This window comes from Pinus tabuliformis, chromosome 5_2 (genome assembly GCF_031772625.1).
Source record: "Pinus tabuliformis cultivar Carrire ecotype Pingquan chromosome 5_2, CPIR1, whole genome shotgun sequence".
Classification (NCBI taxonomy): Eukaryota; Viridiplantae; Streptophyta; class Pinopsida; order Pinales; family Pinaceae; genus Pinus; species Pinus tabuliformis.
Genome location: NC_142306.1, coordinates 172,660,468 through 172,677,905, shown reverse-complemented (window position 1 = coordinate 172,677,905; position 17,438 = coordinate 172,660,468). Strand labels below are relative to the sequence as shown.

General features: G+C 36.7%; 1 protein-coding gene across 2 annotated transcripts in view; it reads left to right on the top strand.

The window, feature by feature from the left end:
• LOC149158099 (uncharacterized) overlaps positions 1 to 16,762 on the top strand; it is a 278,922-nt gene extending 262,160 nt beyond the window's left edge. For both annotated transcript variants that reach the window (XM_089436121.1, XM_089436120.1), the window contains exons 15-18: positions 15,123 to 15,152; positions 15,911 to 15,973; positions 16,102 to 16,179; positions 16,363 to 16,762. In XM_089436121.1, coding sequence (XP_089292247.1) covers positions 15,123 to 15,152; positions 15,911 to 15,973; positions 16,102 to 16,179; positions 16,363 to 16,428 — 237 coding nt within the window. In that variant the 3' untranslated portion in view covers positions 16,429 to 16,762. The remainder of the gene's footprint in view (positions 1 to 15,122; positions 15,153 to 15,910; positions 15,974 to 16,101; positions 16,180 to 16,362) is intronic.
• Positions 16,763 to 17,438: the final 676 nt, after the last annotated feature.

The window sequence follows — 17,438 nt, the reverse complement described above, 5'->3', positions numbered from 1 at the left end:
AGTATTAAACTCACAAATTTTGATAATGTTGATGAATGTAAAAAAGGGGAGATTATCCATAAGGATCGTGTTGGCACTCCTTATTATACAATGCCTGATAAAATGAGTGGATGCTATTGGAAGGAGGTAGATGCCATACTTGACAATATGGGCAACATTGTGTGTTACAGTACCCACCGCATGTACCAAAACCCTTGCACAAAAATCAACGGGAACTGTGCATATAAATCTCTGGACTTTATGAATTACCACAAATTAAATAAGCTTTGCCCACGTCACGAACAAGAGACAATCCTCTACAATAAACGGATGAAGTGGTCTTGGAAGCAAATCCTAAAAATTGCAGCCAGATTTGTTTTATATTGAGAAAGATCAAAAGGAGATAATGGCGTCCAACTCTTCAGTCTCGAAGTTTTCCGAGTGTTATCACTGTGTTTGGGCAAGAAAATAGTGGGTGCTCTCCTTGCTCTGAATGACAGTGGCGCAGGTTTCATACTAATGTTGTCTCCCTATACTCAAGTGCAGGTTTTGGCCCTTGGAGTTACGAAGGCATATGTCACATATGGTCGGTAGAATGCATCCTTCACGACGGACATGACCATTTGAATCCCTGCGACCATTGGACTTACATATATATAAAATAATTTTAACAAATTATATTTAAGTGACCTTATAAACATTATAAAGTAATTTTAAAAGTTACATTATGGTAATTTTATATATATATATATTAAAATAAAAATTGAAAAAAATGGGTAAAGTTCAATATTACCATTTACACAATGCTGAAATGACGTGGGAAAGTGAAGAAGTTGTCATCGATTAAGCTTTGAGGACAAATCTTTTTGAAGAGGGGCAATGTTATGAATATAATTTATATAAAAATAAAATAAATATAAACAAATTCAAATCATAAATAATCATAATGATTAATTAAAAATTCATTAGTTAAATGGGAAGGCATGTCTAAAATACATGTCCATTCATAAAGGGACACCTACCTAGGTATGTAAAGCAGGCCCTCATTGTAACATTCATATACTTGTACATTTCATCTTATTAATAAAATATTGCTTACAATACATATGTGTATTTTACATTTAAAGCACAAACAAGCTCTAAGTTTTGTTGCTTTTGTGGCAGTGGGGTATCTATTGTGGCAACAAATCTTTTCTGAAGCTTTGATCGTGGCAATGAATAATATTTGGGCACCTTTGAGGCATGGTTTTGGCAACGATTTGTTTCTGGCAAGATTGTGTTGAGTTGACTGTGGTAGCAACAACTAGTGTCAACCCCATGAAACAACATGCTAGGATAACATGGAAGGTGGATTCCCTCTCTCAAAAATGATGAGGTTTTCCTGAGGAAAGGGGAGTTGAGGATAAGTCCCCTTTGACAACAAAGGGTCGAGGGGCCATTCTTGAGGCCGCTAGCAATAGAAAGTGATATTACAATTGAAACAGAGGGTTGTGAGAATTAGGAGAGGCACTAAGCAGCGAGGGCAAATACATCTTTGGGCAACCAACAAGATATAATCTGAGACAGCAAGCGATGAAGGGTGCCAAGACCATAGTTGGATTAATGTTAGATCAATAGTATAAGGACAGTTAAGTCTGCTAATGTAACAACATTAGTTTGTAAGTTCCTGCTTCCAGCTTCTCTCCTCCTTCTGCAACTTCGCACTTGTTTTCCGCTACTGCTTCTTAGAGATCGAACTTTAGATGATGCTCTCCAAATGAATTTGAGTTGCTCAATATATAGGCTTCTTGTGAGGTCGAATTGCCCTAAATCAGGCTGACTTGATGAGGGCAGGGCCAACTTGGTGTGGAGGTGACAAATGACCATTTTGACTCAAAAATAACTCTTTTTACATGGAACAAAAGCCCAGGAAGGGTCTAATAAATATGACAATGACTTTAATGACTCATGACAAACCCTAGAAGTCTTCAAAGGAGACTTTGAACTATAAAAACATTGACCCAAGCATGAAACCCATGCTTTAATAAGTCAATTACATTAATAATAAAATTTCTTCTGATAAGTACAATTATGAAGACCGATATTAGATACATTCTTCAACACTCCCTCTTAATTAGGGAGGTATTCATAATTACACATATATACAAGTACATGGAAAATTTCAAAATGATATGAACTATGAAGAGTTCAAGCACACTCAGTGTTACGGATTAGATAACCTGACCAGAGTAATCTATTCGGGTGGGACTAAGATGGACTCAAGCTTTCAGCCACTCTAGGTACCATTAGGCTTACTTGCTAACCATCAACCTGGGGATCTAGGTGTATATCCAAAGTCAAAGCTTCATGACCAACGCCGCCCTCCCTCTTCGAGATCTAGACATCAACACATAGGCTGGCCAGATGTCCTCTGAAGCATCCACCATTAGATGCTTCATCTCTCCTAATAAACTAAATCAGATATATCCATTTGTCCAAGCATGCTTCCAAAGTGTTCAACCTTCTTATGAAGATATTTTTCCTGTACAAACACAACCCCAATAAGTAATAAACTTATATATATATATATATAAGTAAACACAAACCTTCGGGGTCCTCAATCATCCTAATGCCACTTAAATCAAGTTATTCATATCCAACTAATCAGAAGTTTTTCTTCTTTCATTTCTTCAATAGCACCAAGACATCCTCAATACATTGCAAATCCATTTGTAGTACTTTCATTCATTCTCTGATTTCATTCTTTCTTCAAGGTATTCATTATGATTGTCATAATATGCCCTCCCTCTCAACTCGGGAGATGTACTCTTTCTTCTAACCATGCTCCCTCTCAACATAGGGAGATCAACCACTTCCTTTTTTCTATAACATCAAAGAGCCTTCCATGGCTCCAATCCTTCTTACGGCATCAAGGTCATCTTGATCATTGTAAGTTCCTTTATCATGCTTACCAATATTATCAAGTCATCTTTACTTATGAACATCTTCAACATCTTGAAGATTATGTACCTGCAAAACTTTAATAGCAAGTACAACCAAAAACAAATATACAGAAGTATGAAGTTAACTATGTCATTACAATGGAAACATCAAATCATTCATGCTTTTAAATATCAGATACCTAAACCTAGTTAGGTTCATAATCAACAAGGGACATATCTTTTATATTCTAGACTTCAACTTCTTACTAGGATTTTGTCATAAACCCTAGACTTCATCTTTGAGACAGAAAGCCTTAGATATCAGTAATTCAATAACAATCCAATCATAATACTATACATCTAAGGTTTCAACAATATACCTTTTAGAATTGCATGTTAGACTTTATTAGGGTTTGTTGCAAACACTAGATTTTATCATCAAAACTAAATCATATCGAAAAACAATATCATTATATCCTAGAATATTAATCTTATACTAGAGTTTTACAGACCCTAGATTTTTTACAAACTAAAACATGAGTATCAACAATTAGGTTAGCATACTCGCATATAGATATCTAGGATTTCATGCACTAGCATCTCATATCATTATAAATAACCTACTAGGTAAACCCTAGACACAAACATCAATACATCAAAGTTAGACAACAATTTTCTCCGAGTTAGGGTTCGATCAGATGAATATACACCTAGGGTTTTATTCCTAGGATCTTACTATAGACATTACAGGGAATTTGGTCATGAACCCTAAATCTAAATATCTAGGATTTCAATATATAACTTAGACATTAATAGCAAACCCTAAAGAACTAGGTTTTTCATCATAACAATATCAAAACCTAAACATCAAAACAATAAGATTTCTAGATTTCGTCAACAACCCTAAGTAGACTAGGGTTTCATAATCAATATTGACATACCCTTAGCAACAAGAGGCTAGGGTTTTATAGTGAACCCTAAAGGTTAGGGTTGCACAAAAATTATCAAAATGATAGTTTGACGAGGGTAGACTTAATCTAATGATTAACCACCCTAACAAGAATCTTTAAGATTCAAGGCCCTAGACATAACAATGTCAATAATGTAAAGCAAATTAAAAGAGAATGAACATACATTTTCTATAAAGAGAACCTTGTAACAAAACTTGTAATTCGTGACATACCTTGAGTTGTTCTTTAACAAACCTTATAGTACATCAATTCTTGAAGGGCTTCCTTTGCAACAGAACTTCTTTCATGATTCAAGTCTTTCCTTTGAAGTCTCCTTCACAACCTTTGTGTATTCTGCAACCTTTCCTACCGAGGAAAATATAAAGAAAAAGTCATTAGTATATAATACAAACAAATCTCAATATGAGGAGGAAACCAAACATAAAAAGAGAAAACAAGGAACAAGATACTTATCTTTTGGTAGATCTTGATCAAGTATCATAGTCCTTATGCATTCTTTAATGGTTCTATTCTTCCTTTTTGCAACTCCATTTTGCTCAGGGTTGTAGGGAACAATGAGCTCCCTGTTAATACCTGTTTCTTTATAATATGCAATCAACTCCTTTGAAGTGTATTCTTCTCCATTGTCGGATCTCAAAGTCTTTTATCTTTCTTTCGGTTAAGGTATCAACTTCGGATCTAAATTCCTTAAACTTTTCAAATACTTTGTCCTTTATCTTGAGAAGATAGAGCCATGTCTTTCTGGAGTAGTCATCAATGAAGGTGACATAATAGAGATGGCCTCCAAGAGATTTGTTAGACATTGGCCCGCACACATCAGAATAAATGAGGTCTAATATTTCCTTCCTTGTATCATTGCTATTAAAAGGTTTCCTTGTATTCTTTCCCAAAGCACATCCCTTGCATACTCCTTCATGATCTCCCTTAATGTTGGGGATGCCCTTTACCATTTAACTAAGAATAGATATCCCATCATATGTCTTGATGCTCCACTATCAATGATCCATGCGTTGTCATCATCAAGAGTACCTGTAAGTGCAACGAAGAATCCTTCACTCTTGACTTTCCTAGATAGATTGTAGATGATCCTTCCAATCCAGCTTCCTACAATTCTTATGATATTGAATCCCATCTTTAAATAACTTGCCATAGAGAGAGGAACCTTTTCTTCTAAGCCAACAAAGTGATCTTCAACCTTCTCCAACCTTAGCTCTGATACCATGTTGAGAAATCAATGCTTATAGGAATTAGGGTTTGATTCCTCTTTCTTGTTAATTACTTGTGAATTATGTTGGCTTCTTTTACTTCTTAACTAGTTTATCTTTCATCAAGCAATTACCAAATTATATGTATATGAAGATCACAAGAACAAGAAATACAAGATGTAGGCGCTCAGCGAAGGAAAAACCCCTATAAGGGGGGAACCCGGTCACAAACACTTCCTTCAATGGATTCAAATCAAGATGAGACACTTTCTAGATTTCTTAGACCTAGACAAAGACCTCCTTCAACCACCAAGTCAACCCTTCCTCCTAGTACATATCTTTTTCTCAGCCTTCCAAGTGTCAGCTCTTCAAAGTGCAACTTCAGATTAGAATTTCGGTCACCAGCTTCAAATTTTTAGCCCCCAACTTCAGCCTAGAATCTTCACACATGTGAGAGAAAGGTAGCCCAAAAACTCATTTTTCCTTCTAGCTTCTCTCCTCCTGCAACTTCGCACTCCTTTTCTGCTACTACTTCTTAGAGATCGAACTTGAGAAGATGCTCTCCAAATGAAGTCGAGTTGCTCAATATATAGGCTTCTTGTGAGGTCGAATTGCCCTAACTCAGGCTGACTTGATGAGGGCAGGGCCGACTTGGTGTGGAGGTGACAAATGACCATTTTGACTCCAAAATTAATCTTTTTACATGGAACAAAAGCCCAAGAAGGGTCTAATAAATATGACAATGAATTTAATGACTCGTGAAAAACCTTAGAAGTCTTCAAAGAGACTTTGACCTATAAAAACATTGACCCAAGCATGAAACCCATGCTTTAATAAGTCAATTACATTAATAATAAAATTTCTTTTGATAAGTACAATTGTGAAGACCAATACTAGATACATTCTTCAACACTAAGTGTTACCACACAGGATGTGCTCATTGTCACATTAGCACAAGTCCCCACTATTTAAGCCCACCTCCTACTAAAAAGCTTTTGGAAACTTCCCTAAAACCCATAAGTGACTTCACCCAAATTTACTAGATTAGTGCCTAGCATTGACGTTTAAGGTGAAGATATGAGTTAATTATTTAAGTTTTTGCTAATCTAGAAATGAAATTTATTACAGAAGTAATTTAGAGCAGCAAACAAAGATCACCCAAAACATCGATTATTTACCCCTCAAATCAACAAATGAATGAGTGATAAATACCAATGAAACAGGAATCGCAGACTTTCCTGATTACTCGTGAGTATTAATCTGCTCGCCTGCCAAAAGAGCCGACTCAAAACTCTACGAGTCAAACTCACGTTGACTGAGTTTGACTCATGGTCAACGCAAGTTTGACTCACGAGTCACCAAGTTTTGTCGATTACGCCGACTTTCCCGATTTATGGTTGCTGACTCGACAAGCACGGATTTAATTTTAGGTTTGGTTGTTGGCGAGCACGGATTTAGTTTTTGGTTTTATATGTCGTTCGATTTGTTTTTTTTTAAAACGGTCGTTGTCCATTGTCTGCTTCGTTGTCACACAGTCCGCTAAAAGTTTGAAACATAGTCGTGGTCACACAGTCCGTTGAAATGCAATCACTGTCACACAATCCGTTGAAGCTTGAAAAACAATGGTTGTCACACAATCCACTGTCACACTATCGACCCGATATCTCACTGTCTACTAGCCAAACGACTCCTCCAGACGTTGTTGTTGTCCATCAAGACGACTCCAGGAACGAGGACGACTCCACCCGTTGTTCACCAGGACGACTCCAACCGCTGTTCACAGTCGCACTACACAATTATCACAATTTCGTATCATTGTTCAAGGTCGATGTCGCCTTTATTTTTAAACTTTTGTATACTCGTAAACCCGAGCTAGTTAATTCAACTACTGTTTTTAAACTTTAAACTTAATTCAGGATGTTGTCTAACAAATTTGTTAATTACAGTTTATTGCGCTCTGACAAATTTGTATTTTACAATTTACCTCACAACAGAACACAACATAATAAAGGTGTAGCCCTTTGACTAGAATTTATTGAATTGCTTGAGAATACAAGCAATTTTTTATTTTTTATTGTCTTTTACAGGAGCCAAATTAAACAGAAGGCACGACTCCAAATCTTAACAGAAGCCACAATTTAAACACAAGTCCAAAACAACAATAATGTTGAGGGAGAAGGGACAAGATTCTCGGAGACCCCAAGCTCCTTTGTAAATTTTGCAAAGCGAAATCTAGTGGAGGCATTTATAGATTCAAGTACCACCTTGCACAGATACCCGGCCATGATATAGGTCTCTGCAACAAGTTTGACGAAAATGTCAAACACCAAGCAACCTTGGCCATTGATATGTTGACAACATAATGCCAAGAAAGCAAAGCAGAAATAAGAAATAGGAACTCCTGGAGTTGACGATTTTTCTTCCACTACCCCCTTGTCATTTCCCTCTGTTGAATCCTCAATGTCGTTCCCAAGTTTCCCACTCATGACTCCAAGTCCAAGTCAAACTCAAGGCCAAATGAGTCTTGCATTCAACACTGGAAGTGGACACATAAACACCTTTTTGCTTCCCGCACAAAACCCGGTTCCCAACCTACCTTGGATGCCACTGGTTGGAAAAAAAAATATCCATAGTCAATCAAGGAAGGCCATTGCTAACTTTTGGTACTATTCTAACATACCTTTCCATTATGCCAGAAGTCCTTATTGGCAAGCTATGATTGATGCAGTTGATTTTGTAGGTCCAAGGTTCAAAGCCCCTTCATCAGAGAGCCTTAGGACAGATTTGTTGTTAGAGAGTGTTGAAGATGTCATGCTTGTGCTATCTGAGTTTCGTTCATCATGGGTAGAAACAGGGTGCACTATCATGAGTGATGGATGGACAGATCAGAGGAAGAAAACTTTAATAAATTTCCTTGTATCTTGTCCAGTAAGAACAATGTTTCTCAAATCAGTGGATGCCTCAGACAAGGTTAAGACTGCCCAACTTATTGTGAAATGATGGAGGAAGTCATTCAAGAAGTGGGAGAAGAACATGTTATACAAATTGTCACCGACAATGTAGCTAGTTATATGGTTGTTGGTAGACTTTTTGAGATTAGGCACCCCCCTATTTTTTGGACCTCTTGTGCTGCCCATTGCATAGATTTAATGCTTGAGGACATTGGTAAGCTTCACTGGATACATGAGGTTGTGGAGAAGGCAAAATCCATAACCAAATACGTATACAACCACACTATTGTCCTAAACACCATGAGAAAATACACTAAGGTAAGGAAATTGTTTGACCTGCAGTGACTAGATTTGCAACAAATTTCGTAGCTTTGCAATCTGTGGTTGAGCAAAAGATAAATTTGAAGAGGATGTTCTTGGGACCTGAGTGGATGGCATCTAAACATTCCAAGGCCCTTGAAGGCATTGAAATTGTTGCACTTTTGTTTAATGACAGTTTTTGGAAAGATGTCAAAGAGATTATTGTTGTGATGGAGTCCCTTGTTAGAGTTCTTAGGTACTTCAGTCTTTTAACTTTTTCATTTTTTAAATTTCATTTCAAGCTTCTTTTTATTTTCAATGTGTCATATTTCTTTAAATTTGAAAGCTTGAACTTTCAGGATGGTTGATGGTGACAAACCCGCTATGGGTTACATTTATGAGGCAATGGATCTCACAAAGGAGGCCATCAAAAGAAGATATGGGGATGAGGAGGCAAAGTATATGCCTCTTTGGGACATGATTGATGCACGTTGGGATAGGCAATTGCATCCCCCCTTACATGTTGTTGGGCACTTCTTAAACCCACAGTATTTTTATGATAAAAGCAAATTTAATGAGGATGGGGAGGTTGGAAAAGGACTTCTGACATGCATGGAAAGGTGCTTCCCTGATCCAGATTTTCAAAGTCGTGTCTTTTCCCAACTACAAGATTATAGGGCGCCAACTAAATTATTTGCCTATACAAGAAAGGTCTAAGATGTTGCCAAGTACTCTTTGAGGCTTGAAGGCTTCATCAATTCATTAAATTTGTTTAAAATTTATTTTGTATGTTAAATGTTTTATTAAATTTTATTGTCTTTTTAAGTTTTTACTATTTAGCATTTACTATTTACTATTTAGTACTTATACTCACAAACCCTTGCCACTTGCTAGGTCTTTGGTGGCAAAACTTTGGTAGTGATACGCCAGATTTGAAGAGATTCGCTTTTCGAATCTTAAACCAAGCATGCAGTGCTTTAGGTTGTGAGCGCAGTTGAAGCGTGTTTGAGAAAAATACATTCTAATAAGCGCAACCGATTGACACAAAAACGCTTAAATGACCTTGTATTTGTATTTGTCCATTACAATCTACGACTTTGCAACAAGCAAATACTAGGTGAGAGATCGAATTTGAAGGTTTCATAATCTGATTTTTTAAAGTTCAAAGTCAAACTTTAATTCACATTTCAATGTCTCATGATAATGACAGGTTTGGATCATTCACCAATCGACCTTGAAGAGATAGATCTGCAAACTACAAATGCAGCAGATTGGGTCCAATTAGAGGAGGCTCCTCTTTTTAGCCTACATGACTTGGAGAACTTTGAGAGTCAAGCAAGCGAAGGAGTGGGAGGAATCGCTTCTAGTTCTCACTCTTAAGAGTCTTAGACTCTTAGTTACTGATTTTTTTCTTATTAGTATGTAGTTTTTTGTAAACTTTTAGAAGCAAATGCTTCTGGTTCTATGTAGTCACTGGTTAGGAGTCAGGACTCGGTGCTTTGGATCATGTTTGGACTCATAACATATATGAGATACTTATTCATTCATGATGTGTTGGACATTTATTGATATTATGCATTGTTTGAACATGGCTTTACTAAATATCAATGAAAAATGTTTTTTTTAATTCAATGTGTATATTTTTATTTATTGAATTCACCGATTTTTTGCCGTTTTTTTCCCGAGCCAATTAAAACTCTTTGGTTTTTTGCCTCGCCGATTTATTGTCGATTCCGAGTCTGGTAACATTGATAAATACCCTTACCAAATATGATATGTTTTCCTTGTTTTTCCCTTGGATAAGTGGTTGTAAGTAAACAAATTCCTCACTATTTTGTACTCTCAGACCTGCAAAATTGTCAAAAGCATAAAATTATATCTCCCACATGTGGCTTGCGAATGTCTCGACTTGCCTTTGAAGTGAAAGTTGACCCACAATTTGCATAAAATGTGCCATGGGTAGCTTTAAAATAGAACATTTTGCTTGGAATATGCATGAAATATTATTTAGTGACCAAAAAATCCCCAATGTCCTCTTCTTTAGCCCAACGACTTGCCTTTTTACCTCAAACGACTAGCTTTAATCACCTTTTCACTCCCACATGTGGGTTAAGGAACTTTGACTAGCCATGTTATGACATGAGATGAGGAGTGTTTTGTTTAGAAAGGAAAGTGATTGGCTTTTAGAGGCCAATGTTTACCTTTGAATAGCCAATGCCTAGCTTTGACAATAGTGATCATCCTTTGAGGTTGAATACATTTGCATGGGTGGTAGGAAGCCTTTTAGCTCACATGCAACGTAAAATGTATTTGCCACCTTTTTACTCATGTACTTCATGCCATTGACCCCCTTTAGAGCTTCAAATAACCTCTTTTTGCCAAAATTTCAACGTGGCATGTTAAGTATGCCTTTTGATGAACATTTTGAGTCATTGTTGAATTTTGGTCCCAGGAGCCCTATGCATTGGGATCTGCATAGTGCCCCATAAAACATGGAATGTTGTGATCTGTGAAATTGCCATGTGGACAAATTGAATTATATTGTACCACGGCCAAGGAGATGGATATACACTGTATATGCCACATAACCATGTGGGAAGGACTTGGGTGCACTTAGACCACGGGCTAGATAAGCGCTACATAATGCAATAACCCTTACAAAACATTGGCTCCCCTAAACCATGTCTCCAAATAGATCCATATCATGGCCTCCAATCCTATCCATTAGGAAGGGACTTAAGAGTGGAGACTAAAGGGACCATGCATGGCCAACCATAAGAGGGCTAGAATACCATATACATGATCATCACATGGCCTATACAAGGCTTTGAGACTTGCATCTAATTGGACTTATAATGGTGTTGCCCATTAAAAAAATAGGGTACCTCCCAAGAGGTAATAGGAACCAATATGAGTGACTAACAACAACCAAACAAAAGATAAGCAAATGAGTAAGGGAATGATGGCAAGTGTAAAGTATGAATAACATGGACACACTACTATAATCAAAGCCTACTATTTGTGCACCTCCTAGATAGTGAAAGAAAAGTTCTGAGGGTCACATTGGATCAGAAGCAAATGATAACCGCCAAGGTAAAATGAGGGAACAATTATACATTCAAAGCATCATGATCTATTATCCAGTCTCAAGCAATGATCATAGTAGAATGCCAAAAACATTAAATGAAAGCACTTGTATGCACAAATGGTTAATGTACCTCACGTTAAATGACCCCACCTTCATCAGATGAATAGGTTATTCAACTGGACAAACTGACCATATAGTGGGCATGAGGCATTTGAGGCTCTACTATTTGTGGATCATAATGAGGTGGCTAGCTGTAAATCTGCATCTTAGGATAAAAAAATTCTCCTAGGGTTAGCCGTGTATATGGATGGGTAACTAATTTCAAAATATCTCCAAATCACTACAATTTTGCAAACACCAAATGCTTACAAATGCTTAATGTGTATGTGTGAGGGAAACAAAGGGGGGATGTCCAAATATATAAGATTGTTTTAGGGTTTGGGGAGTTGGGTGTGGGAGGGGAAGCTAAGGTTTTTTTGTTGTTTTATTGTTTATATTTTCCATTTTTTCTTGAGTGGTTCCAAGCTAGTTTAGATTGAAATTGGTGGAATTGGCTCATTCAAGTGATTCCATTATGAACTAGTGAATGGTCTGGTTTGTCTGCAATTAGGGTCAAACTCATCTGAAGATAGGGTTTAATCCTTTGGAGACTTGGAGATTAAAGTTTTGAGATGACACTGTATGTTGTGCTTGTTGAAGAGAAGAAGAAGAAGAAGAAGCGACATCTTGCCTTGGAGAACATGCTTGTGTGATGCTAGTGGATCTCCTTGGTTGAGTTAGGGTTTTCATTGTTTTCCCTAGCTAGGGTTTTGGAAAGCTAGATGATTGTACTAGGCTTGGGATAAGGTTATGGTATGTACATAAACTTCAAATTTATGCATATTAATAAAGATTCCAGCTTTCCAATACTCATGTAATTGCAAATTTGATTTTCAGCTCTCTTTTTTCATGGTTTTTAATTTCCAACACGTGTATTGTTGATTTGACATAAGTTTAAGGCTACAAATTACAATTGTTAAGTGATTTAACATTTATAGTGAAGAAGATATGGTAGATTTGCTACTGTATTTACAGCTGTCATAAGTGATTTTCAGATCTGTTTTATGCATAATAAGATTTCCCTAGTGGGTTAAAAGTTATTGGCACACTTCGGTATCTTTTCTCTTGAATTGTGTAGTGGATTGGGGTTTTAAAGAGGTGAAATATTGTCTGTCGTTATTGCTGTTTTAGACTTTTAGTTATATTTTATAGCATCCATAATGCTGAAAATTCACAGGGCCAAGAACTGGGAAACCTCTATTAAGAGGTGAAATTTCAAAGTTGTCCATTCACAGAAATTTCTACATAGCCAAACATAAACTCTCCACTTTACTTATTATGAAATTTGATTCGGAGTTGAGGGAGCGGGTGGCTGAGCGGCGAACCCTAGCCATCTTGGCCCCCTAGTTCGTGCCTTCGCGCTCTTCCTTTGACGGGGTTTTTCCTCTTTTGTAGGTCGACCGTCGATGCTTTGACTAGGGCGTTGTTTGGTGTGGTTGGATGTCTGTGGCAGTCGGTTTGCGTGCGTTGGGGTTTCGCCAATGTCTGGTCTTGGTCCAGGTTGTGTTCCCTCTTGTTTCACCGAGTTGTATCGTTGTTCTCTTCCCTTTGCTGTCGTCTCTGCCTTCGGTTTGGTGTTGCCTATGTTGTTGACCTACAAAAAGGATGTCGCAGGTTTCCTGTGGGGATTTTTAGCCTCTTTTTATTGTTATGGGCTTTGGCCTTGTCTTTTATGGCTCGACAATTTCTTCTATTTTGGCGTGGGTTATCATCGTTCCATGCTGCGGGGTTGCCACCATCTTTCTTGTTGGGGATTCGTGTAAGTCTTGGTCCCTTCTCAGATCCGTTCAGGGTTTTGCTATGCTTCCATGGAAACTATGTTGGTTGGCCTTGCGCCATTTTATCTTCAAGTTTTCTCTGCTGGGTTTTATTGACCTGTTATTGTAATGTTTTCGATGCTCATTTTTGGGCTTTCTGGTGCTCCCTTTGGGGCTTCCTCGGTGGGCCTATGTACCTTATCCCTGGTTTTTGTAACAGTTATGTGGCCTTGGTTTTTCGGCCCCTGGGGTTTTCTGTTTGTCTTAATGTAATGCTTTATTCAATGCCTTGTTTGGCGAATGTTTCCTGAAATGCACCTATGCATATACAAAATGTAATTTTATTCTTCTTCCTAGATCTATAAAATTACGCGTCAATTTTCTAGGGAAAAAAAAAACTCTCCACTTTGGAAGCCTTAACTATTGCATTAAACTAGTCCTCTGTATTAGTCAAATTAATTGATTCTAGGAAAGTTGGCTTATATATATATATATATATATATATATATATAAGAATCAGGTTTCTGTAGAAATCCCTCTGAGTTCCCATCACATGATCCTGAGTCCCATAGACATTTCACACATTACTGGAAAGGTACCTTCCTTTAAGCCTGCGAAGAGGGCCAAAGAAACCCATTGTTGCCACAATCATCAGATGCTTTTGTTGTCTAGGTTCTAACCTTCTAAATCCAAGTTCTTATACGGAATAGATGATCTCCTCCTCGACACATTATAAAGCAGTATGCATAGAACTTTTCAATAATAGACATGATAAATAGGTATGAGGAGATGGATACACCCATCCAAACCTTCTACCTCAAACTATTGCAAGCACAAGAGCTGTAGGAACAATCCTAACATAAAAGTAATAATATATGGAAGTAGAGTATTGAAGGATATTGGGCCGAGATACGTCTATTCAACAAATATTTTTTGAGAATAATATATGACATCGAGATATGGAAATATTGCTTAAATAACGATAGCTTTGAAGACATGGAAACATAACTTAGAACATTCTAATAAATGTGTAACTAGTAAACAAGAGTATGATTGCAGTGAGAACAAAAATAATGCAAAACATGAAACAATAGAAGGGCAAGGGTGTAAAGAACAGAAAAGAAGAACAAAATACAAAGAGAAGAAATACCAAATAAGCCTGAATTTGCGGCAAGTGCTGAAATGTCCAGTGACTTTGGCCAGATTTAGATGGTTTCCAGTTTTCTTTATACAATTATCAACTGATGTCAGTTTCTGTCTGCCAATCACATAGAAATGGTGTGTTGGCCCAATCAATATCTAGAGCTAATTCAGCAATTAATATAACGTGCCACAGTAAATATAAAGGACAATCACCCAATAAAAAATTGAATATAATAATGTTTCCTTTGGTGGGTGAAATGGTAAGCTAGCAGATTTGATGTTGGCTAAAAGTTAAAATTAAGACTAAATACTCTTGTAGATATTTTGGGATTCGAAACCTTAGTTTACTCTATTTGTGTGGCTTATTATCTTATCAAATCGCAGCCATTATCCATCTCCACCAGAGGGATATTACGAAATGTTAATATTTCAATATTATATGCCATACAATAACAAATCATATAGTTGTAGTTGCTGTATGGCACACAGTACTAATGAGTGATTAGGAAAGGCCGTGAATTAGAACAAATCATTAAATGGGTTCAATTGGTTATGGAGAAAATATGGCATTTTATACATCAAATGAGGGATCTTTAAATTGAATTTCATTATTGTTTTGACATTTTTGGGGATTTTTTATTTATTGTTTGCAAATCTGGTGTGTTGTGAATCATTGAAGGTCTGATATGTATAACCTTGTGTATGCAGTTACTCGCAACAGGATCAACAGATAAGATGGTAAGCCAGTAAACCAATCCAACTTTGTGTCTGTTCATTTTTAGACATCTTTTTCTGCTCCGAGCATATAAACTGCATTTTTTCTGAAGTTTGTTCTTCATAAAAGTGGTTGTTATTGATATTTATAGGAGATAGAGTTATACTCTTTGGGACAGGTTTACACAAATTGACATATAAGTATTTTGGTCAGTTTAGTAGCTTAGGAGCAAAAGAGATATTGTACAAGAATCATTCCATCTGATCGTGTCTGCTATGTCTTCTTTGAAGTTGTTGGAAGAGCAATTTGATTTCCCCTGTTTTTCTTATAGGAACTTGTACCAACCTAACTTCCCTTCGTTTTTTTTCTTCTCTTTCAACTTTGAAGATTGAAATTATTTGTTTTCTTGAAGTGATTGAATGGAAACTTCGAAAGCATGAATGCCAGTTTATAGTCATTAAACTATTTTCTGCCGTACTTCCAATTATCCTGAGCACCAGATTTGTTGGCCAGGTGTAAAGTTGTATATTTTTCCTTTTTTTTTCGTATTTTTGTCTCGTTTCTTATAATATACACTTCACCGTGCATTCTTTAATCGATCGACTCTGGGCCCCTTGTAATCCCCGTTCATTGTTACCCATGAAATTTTTCCATTTCATTTCTCTTCAACCAATATAACTATTAAATATACATAAGTTATATGAACGCATATTTCTATGCTAGTTTTTTGCTTACTGTGTTAAACTGTGATCCCTTCTCATCATTTTTTCTGTGAATCCAGGTGAAGTTGTGGGATATAACAAATAATCAGCCTTCATGCATTGCCTCAACAAATCCAAATGTTGTGAGTGTTAACGTAACTTGACTTGGCATCCATAAATATTGGAGCCTTTTAACTTTTTCTTGCACAATTGCCAAAGTTCTCTGGCATAAATTTGCTCATTGCTAATCACCCAGGATAAATGTTTGCAGGGAGCTGTGTTTTCTGCAGCTTTTTCAAAAAACAGTCCGTTCTTACTTGCTACTGGAGGCTCAAAGGGAATTTTGCATGTGAGAATCTCTTAGACCATCCCTGTATTTTCCTCGACAGTCCTTGGAATGATAAACATATATATTTTGTTTTATTGCAACCCACGGGAATGAAGTATCTTAAACTTTCTTGAACTTTCCTCAGATTGCTGAGTTGGATATTAGCCTGTTAACTAACATTTATTTCCCTTTCTCCTATTACAGGTTTGGGATACCCTAGATAATTCTGAAGTCGCGAGAAGATTTGGAAAATTCAGACCACAGAATTGAACTTTCGTATTTCTATTCAGTTTTGTTCGAAGCATAATATCGATAAAATTTATTTTCATATTCTCCAGAGGTGGGATTGTGTATTATAATGTGTTAATACTTGGTCATTTATTTGCGGCTTTTGTTGGCACATTGTTGTGCATATTGCTAAATTTCTACGAGCCTTCAGGGACAAGTGTCTAACTGTCCCATCAGTAACATTTCTCGAAGTTTTGCTAAAAGTTAATGTTCTCATAGGTCATTCATTGGAGTTGTCTCGTAGTACGCTGTGCTGTAGTAAAATTCTTTCACGCTTCATTTTGAGTATTTACTGCTGAGTATTTTGTTTTTTTTATCGTTTCCTTACTAGCTCTAATACAATTTACATGTGATGATGGGGGACTGAGTTTCCTTGGACTAATCAAGTTCAAGCAAGTGTAAATAAACGAAGATTCTGCAATGTATTATCAATGATATGGATGATAAACAGACAAACTGAGGATGAGGGCACTACTTCAAAACTTGGGATTTTGGGAGGTAGTGAAAGGGTTTAGCTACATGTGTATGAATAATCTCAACAGCTCCATGTAATCTGTAACCTTGAAAATCTCAGTTCCAGAATAAAATCTGCAAAAACTTTCAGTTCAAAAACCAAGAACACAAAGATTCCCCAAATCATTACTTGTAAGGGTTACTATCATTACTAATTCACCCATTGGGATAACATACAAACATTAACCAAAACTTTGTCTCATTACTGAACCTTTGTTCATGACAATACAATTCCAGTGTAAAATCTGCAAAACTTCCGGTTGAATGGACTTGATTGAATAAAACTAAGAACACATATTCCCCAAGTCATTGCTAGCAAGGGTGCCCATCATTACTAATTCACCCCTTGGGAATACAAACATTAACCAAATCAGGTTTTATCTACTGAATCCTTGAACTAGCTCATACTCATTTACAATCTTATTAATATTTTATTTGCCTAAATCCCTGTATAGATACAGCTTGTATTTGACATACAA